The sequence below is a fragment of the Alligator sinensis genome, unplaced genomic scaffold (genome assembly GCF_000455745.1).
Source record: "Alligator sinensis unplaced genomic scaffold, ASM45574v1 scaffold174_1, whole genome shotgun sequence".
In the NCBI taxonomy this organism is placed as follows: Eukaryota; Metazoa; Chordata; order Crocodylia; family Alligatoridae; genus Alligator; species Alligator sinensis.
In genome coordinates, this window is record NW_005842516.1 from 488162 (window position 1) to 495582 (window position 7421).

Here is a 7421-nt window from a genome sequence, read left to right on the forward strand (position 1 = left end):
GGAGTTTGCTCTATGGGATTTCTCTGTTAATGCTCTCCCCTGTACCCTATTCTAACCCTACCCTCTGTAACCAATAAAGTTCTCCTTTGTACCTAGTGTGGGAGACTTATTGGGAGTGGGTCTAGATTATGCCTTTGGGTCCCCTTGGTTCGGCTGACTAAGGGAGACCACTACTTGTGCTTCTGACTGAGGGAAGCATCCCAACTTCTTGAAGTGAATCAAGTCCCCTTGAGGGCTACTAGGCCTGTGTTTCCCAGAGTGCGCAGAGCCCGAATTAAGTCCAGAGCTCTGGGTGGTGGAAGCTCTATCCCCAGGCTAGCGGGTGCGCTCCAGGAAGGGGGTTGGCCAAACGCGAGGCGCCCCTAGGGAGGCACTCGGAGCTTGGAAGGTGTTCAGGCACAGGGAGGTGGGTGGCTTAATGCAGGAGCGCCCCCTACTGGCCCACCACAGGCTGCATGACAGGAGTGATGGTAATGCTATCTGGAACAGTTCTTTTTCTTTAATTGATCTCATAGACAGGGAAGATAATCATGTCAAGACCAGGTCCCAAAGGGACCAAACATAATTTCTTAACAACTAATTGGCCATCTAAGCCTCAATAAATAAATAAATAATTAAATCTACCAGGTTATATAGAACTGAGGCAAATACATCAGAGTCATTTCTGCTTTGGATGTTTCCCACCCATAAAGTTCAAGATGGTTTTATTCAGCAGAGCAGCAGTTGGTTACCCTATTTAAAAATAGTTCAGGTATGAAATTGATATACACTCTCTCTTTCTTCTCTCACTCCCAATCTTATAGAAGAGAAGAAGGAGGTAGGAAGCATTGACGACTTGTATTTCCTGAATCTTGTTTTCACTGTTGGTGAGTTTCTTCTTTTGTATTTATATGTAATATGTGATACTCATTTTGAAGTCACACTGTACATGCAGTCATGGGGAATTCAGAATTTGCAGCCTCCTCCCCAAGGTTACACAGTGTAGGGCACAAGGATGTCTGAAGATAAAGGTCAAACCTGGTTTCTTTAATAATTCCCTATATTTTTCAACTAAAAAAAAAAGAAATGGATGTGCCCTGGACTTCCTTTCAGATATTATTTGTATTTATTTATTGATTGACTTTTAGCTAAAAAGCTAACTATTCAGTTTGGCTCCTTATTGTACCCTATGATTCTAATTTCCCTGTAGTTCAGAGTGAACTATTCCTCCTCTAATGAGAACTTTTACAAATGTCCATCTGGTCCCTTCTTTACTGCACTAGACCATTATACTCCGCCCCCCCATATTACACAATATGCCTCCTGTTCTCTTTCTTGGAAATTCCACTCTTTCATCTATATCCAGGCTCTGTCAGTTCATAGGATGCTTCCCTCTACTCTGATGTACAGTGAGTATCACCACAGTGTTCAAAACTATCACAATGAAAGAAGGAGCTCTTCCCTGTGGCCAACAGTAGAAGAGGCAGACCTTAGTTTAGCCTACAAATAAGGATGTTTAGTGTCCAGGCAGATCATGGAGTAGGACTGGAGCCTTCTAAAGCTGTGATGGTCCATGTCTGAGAGGCAATCCTTTTTTGGGGAAATTTAGGGTTGGACCAAATGTACAGCTGGGAGAGATGTTGGACTCACTTTCAGGTATTGAGTGCCCTTCTTCACACCACTTCATGCCCCAAATGTTGTTCAAAACCTCTCCAGTCTATATAGTAGGTTCATTTAAAGACATGGGGGGAGGGGAGGGGAAAGGACTTGCCTCTAGGAGGTTCATACCAAATCCTGACAATAGCAGAGACTGATCAGGGAGTAATTCAGTTTGTTTGGTTCAATACAAAATCACTGAAGTTGAGGATTAGGTTAAAACCCCACTTACCTGACAAAGAAATTGACTCCCCTCAAGCAGTAGTTCTATGATTTGGCTGTTGGGCGGCAAAATCTTCCTCCTCCGATATTAAAAAGTTTTCTTAGAATACGCTATCAGCAAATGCTATGTAGTGATGTACCTACCTGGTTGCTCCCATCTTTCCTGGAAGGGGAAATAGAATCTCAAATCTGCATGCATGTCAACAGGCCTCTCATGAAGCTACATTTGGACATGTAAACAATTCTAGGATGATTGAAGTTGAAATGTACAAACTGTGTTATCCAGCATCCAGGGGCAATGTGGAATGCTGGTTAATCAAAATTATCTATTCAGGCTGGCACCCCTCCTGCCATGCGTCAGCGTGCTGGGGGAGAGGAAGGGGGAGAGGAAGGCTGCTTTGCCCCAGGCCGTGGGACTTGGTGAAACTGGAAGTGCCACAGAGGGACTTCCGGTTTCACTTTTGTCACATTGATCAGGATGATGATTAATACAACATGACGATTAGTAAAGTGCCAGATAGCACAGCTTTGTAATATGACCCTCAGGCTTAGAATTTGTTGGTCATGTATCCTGCAGGAATTTCAGTGGGATACTAAGTCCTTCAAGAGGCAGCTCTGTGCTGGGAAGTTGTCTCAATATAAGAAGCATTTGTGAAAACTTGGACTGAGGTTTTTTGAATGCTGTGGAACTATAGTGGATAAAGAAACACTCCATTTGTTTTCAGTGCCCATATTAATGAACTCATAGCTGATTAATCACTAGGCTGCGACTTAAATTATAGATTGAAATAGTTACTGCCTAGATACTAAGAAGGTGTCATGTTTGAAATATTGCAAATATGCCAGTTTAGCATATAGTTGTCATAATCAACGTCATCATCACTTCAGGGTTTTTTTAAGAACACCATGCTTCTAGCCCGGCAAAATAAAAAATAAAAATAAACCATTTTTTGTTTTCTCCATCCTTCAGTATATCCCCTTTTCTGCCCTTCCACTTCCATAGTTCTCTTATTGAGAAAGTATGACATTTCTTTAAACTTGTTGGCCTGCCATCATGAGGAAAGAAGTAGGAGATGGATTTTATACCAGACGAAGACACTGAAGAAATAAACTAAAAGCAAGATGAAAGTCAAAGATTTGAGAGAGCTATTTTTTTCCAGTACTGATGGGTACCACAAAAATCTTTTTTTTTTTTTCAAAGATATTTGGAAACTGATGTTTAGACAAAATGGAAAAAAAAAAATCTCTACATAGAGGTGTCCTCACCCAGAACTGGAAAAGTACACTTTCTTCATGGAAATTGTTTTATTTATTTATTTGTTTCTATTTATAGGTCCAGGGTTTGGTGAACAAATGGCCATGGAGAACAAGACGGCTGTCAGCTATTTTGTTCTGTCAGGTGTTTCCAGTGACCCACAGCTCCAGCCTTTCATTTTTCTGGTGTTTCTACTAATATACCTATTAACTGTGTTGGGGAATGGCACGATCATGATGGTGATAACATATGAACCTCACCTTCACAGCCCTATGTATTTTTTCCTAACACATTTATCCTTCATTGACATCTGCTACTCTATAGTCACTGTTCCAAAGATGCTGCAGAATTTGTTGGCAGATAAGAAAACCATTTCTTTTGATGGCTGCCTTGTCCAGATGAGCTTAATTCTTCTGGTGTCTGGCACAGAAATTTCTATGCTATCAGCAATGGCCTATGATCAGTATGCTGCCATCTGTGCCCCGCTGCATTACTTGAGGACCATGAATAAGCAAGTCCACATAAGACTAGTGGGTGGTACATGGCTGATCAGCATCTTTCATGCACTAACAAACACTGTTCCTGTATTACATTTACATTTTTGTGGGCCCAATGAAATTGATAATTTCAGTTGTGAGCTCCCATCTGTACTAGAACTGTCTTGTACAGAGACCTTCATCTGTAAAATGACACTTCTCACTTCAGTTTTAGGTTTAACCGCTTTCTCCATCACCCTGGTCTCTTACATCTGCATCATCTCCACCATCCTTAAGATACCCTCAGCTGAAGGTGGGGGTAAAGCCTTCTCTACCTGCAGTTCCCACCTCACTGTGGTTGTTCTGTATTATGGGGCTGCTTTATTTCGATATCTGAGACCTAATTCAGCCTCTTCAGTCATTCTTGACAGACTCTTCTCCATCCAGTACAGTATCTTAACTCCCATGTTAAACCCTATCATCTACAGCCTGAGAAACAAAGAGGTAAAAGTAGCTCTGGGGAATATACTGCAGAAAATGAAAGGGTTGTGAATGTATTTCAACTTTTGAAAAGGATGTCACACCCTTATGGGAATTGGTGGTTTAAATATTCTGATGTCATGTAACAGGGTGGTATGGTCATTTAGTCAATAAACAATTCAGTATTCTCTTAATGATAGGAATGTCTCCACTGTCATGGTCCTCTTCAATACGAACTTTTTGGAAGTCACTATAGCAGTAGAGATGCATGTAAAGCATGAATGCAGGTGAAGTAACCTGTTGCTGAGAGCATATGAAACAGTTCACTTTTGGTTTTCCATTTTTTCAATTTTTGTTTTTTTGGAGTGAGAATGAGTCTTTGATCCTGTTAGAGCATTGACTTGGGGGTGGTGGTAATCAGATGCCAAGTGTTACCATGCTGAATTTGTATATTCAACCAGAAAACAAACAAACAAACAAACAAAAAACCAGTCACAGTCTATGCAAGTTACCACTTGGTTTTATCCTTAAACAATACAATACAATAGATGGTTTTAAGTGTGGTCCCATTGCTTGAATTCACATCTCTTATGCAGTCTATAAGGTGTACTTGTACCCTGACTTTTATCTGGCTTCAAACTAAATACAACTAAATTCCTCTCTCAGAGTTGTGAGACCCAAGATTTGATGATCTTTTCAGAATTTTCCACTGGGTAGCTAATGTGGCTCCTGTTTTAACATGATGGCCATTGTGATATTACAATTAGGTACTCTATTACTTCTTGAGGAATTCAAGTGTCCAACTCTAGGCATGTAATCTACTGGACTACAGGTTACTTCAAAAAGAGACACCCAAATCTCCTTTTGGATTCAATCTATAGGGTTAACATTAGATTTTTCAGAAGACAAGTATAATATCTGTGGTCACCGGCAGTTAGATATCACTCCATAAACCCTGTGTTGAGCCCAATTTATTGTATAACTAAAACATTTCTTCCAGAAAGTCATCCCTTCTTGACATGAAAAAAGTCAACTCTTGACCAACTTTTCCATTGGATGTTTACCCCACTTTTCAGTTCACTTCCATATTAAAGATCAAGGCTTATTTGTTTTGGGTGTCTTTGGTTTCTATTTCCAACTGCAGTTTTTTGCTTTGTCTCTCTCTACTAAGGCACACTGGTATTTGGTGCCTTGTATTTTCTGTTGGTCAAGGTCTATATACACTGTTATCAGATCACCTCACATTAGAAATGGACTGAGTCATACTTTGTTTTACTCAGCCATGAAAGGCACAGAGATAAATTCCTTTCCTCTTACTTTCACAAGAGCCTTGTGCGTACATCCAACCATTGACTGAGGCCCTCAGGCTTCCAATTCCATGCTGCAGAAGATGGCAGTTCATACGTGCCCTAGGGTGACACTACTAGCTGATGTAGCCATTCGTCATGCATATTATTGCCTTATATGTCTAAATTGCTGTTGCATTGCCCTTATAATCCCAAAAAGCCCTGGAGGACTTGTGTGTAATGTCCAGTACACTTTTGAAAGATATTGTCATGTGTGACTCTCGCATGACAAATTCTCACAGACTAGGTAAAATCAGACTGTAAATGGGCTGACAAGGAAGTTTGGGGCAGCAGAACCCTGCAAGAGGGATATACTTTTGCCCTATTTATGGTTTCCACTCTGGGAAGTTCCCCAATCCTCAACAGAATTCTCCCCATTTGAATTCCCGTATGGGAAACAACCTTGGGGTATATTGGACCTCCATCAGGAGGTAGGGTAGGCACAGGGCCTGAGATCCCAAAATAGAGTACAGTATGTTCTCCAACTTTGGAAACACCCAGATCTTGCAGAAACATTCACCCAGGAGAATCTCCACACCATACAAGACTCCAAAGCAATAATTTAATAAGAATGCCCAACTTTGACTATACCAAGAATGGGAGTGTGTCCTGTTTTTATTCTCCTCAGTGGAAAATGAAATGCTAACCAAATATAGGAGTCCTATGATATTAAGGTGATTTGGAGAAGTGGATTATGAAGTTTGCCTACTAGGGAGGTGCCATCGGGACCAGATAAATTGTGTAAAACTCTTGAATCCAATGGGGGCTTCTGAAACCCCCAATGCCTCATTCTGTTTTACAGTTGAAAACGTTCCCCACATTAATTACTACACAAGTGCACTCCATGACAGTAGTAACTACTTTCTTTTAAAATTCAATAAGATCAGAAGTGAGAAATGTACCATCATCAGCAAGCCCCTAAAAAGTATTTTCTCACTAATCACCAAATTCTGTTTCATCTAAGTTACCCAACCACAATCCTATTCCACCCTGATTAAGCCTCTGAAATATGTTTAATGGGACAACTTTTATAATACACCTTCACCATAATTTTATGATTACATTTCATAATGCTGATGGCAGCAGGACCACCCAAATCTCTCTTTTAGCAATGTACCCTTTGTATCAGTATTGTTTTGGGGACACAACTTGGCTTGACTATTTGAATTTAGATATTTTATATACAACCTAGGCGCTTTAGTAGTGAAATAGAATATAGGCCTACAGGGTTTTTTTGTTCCTGTATCCAAAAAAGTAACTTGGAAAATGATGTTTTCCCTATTGCCCATGAAGAAAGGACTTTCCATTTAAAAACAAACAAACAAACAAACAAACTAGGTGTCTATGTTGGAGAAGAAAAGACACAGCAGGGAGAACATTTCAGCTGTGTGCTATGATGTCATCCTGACAACACAAAATCTGTCTCACCCCTCCCCTCCCACACATGGACTGGCTGAAAAATTGCAACAAATATTATGGTTCCTAGTTTCTCCCTACTCTATTTGTATGAGAGGAGGGAGGCTAAAGTGAGCAGACTGTAGCACGGAACTGATAGGAGAATGAGGGGACAGAAGCAGAAGGTTTAACAAAACAGAAAGGGAGTGAGATGCATGTTCAATTGGAGGCATTTGGGAGGTAGACAGGAGTGAGATTGTGTGCAAGTTATGGGAACTTGTTAGGACTGATCGGGCTATGGGTGGTGACTTAATGAGTTACTCCTTTGGCAGGCTGGGGTCACTCCAGGTATCTATTGCAATCTGAGTAATCGGTCTGAGGGTTGAGGCAGTAGCATGATTAAGGCAGATGGTACATCAGAACTGGGAGGTCCAAGTGATTCAGGTGCAGAGATTTTGGTAAGTCTGGGGTCAGCTAAGAGCATGGCAAGAAACACACAAAAATGTTCTTGCTGGGACCAATCCCACAGGTAGTAGGAGGGGGTTTAGGTCTTCTTGCCAGGGGCTTGCAGTTCCCATAGGTTCCTCCTTGTCACCTGACTCTTCATCAATA

The 7421-nt window shown here is 41.0% G+C and overlaps 1 protein-coding gene across 1 annotated transcript; it reads left to right on the top strand.

Annotated features, from left to right (window-relative positions):
* The first annotated feature begins 3210 nt into the window (after positions 1–3210).
* LOC102376559 (olfactory receptor 8S1-like) lies at positions 3211–4140 on the top strand. The gene has a single exon (XM_006031580.3). It carries the CDS (start codon positions 3211–3213, stop codon positions 4138–4140), a length of 930 nt encoding a protein of 309 aa, XP_006031642.3.
* Positions 4141–7421: the final 3281 nt, after the last annotated feature.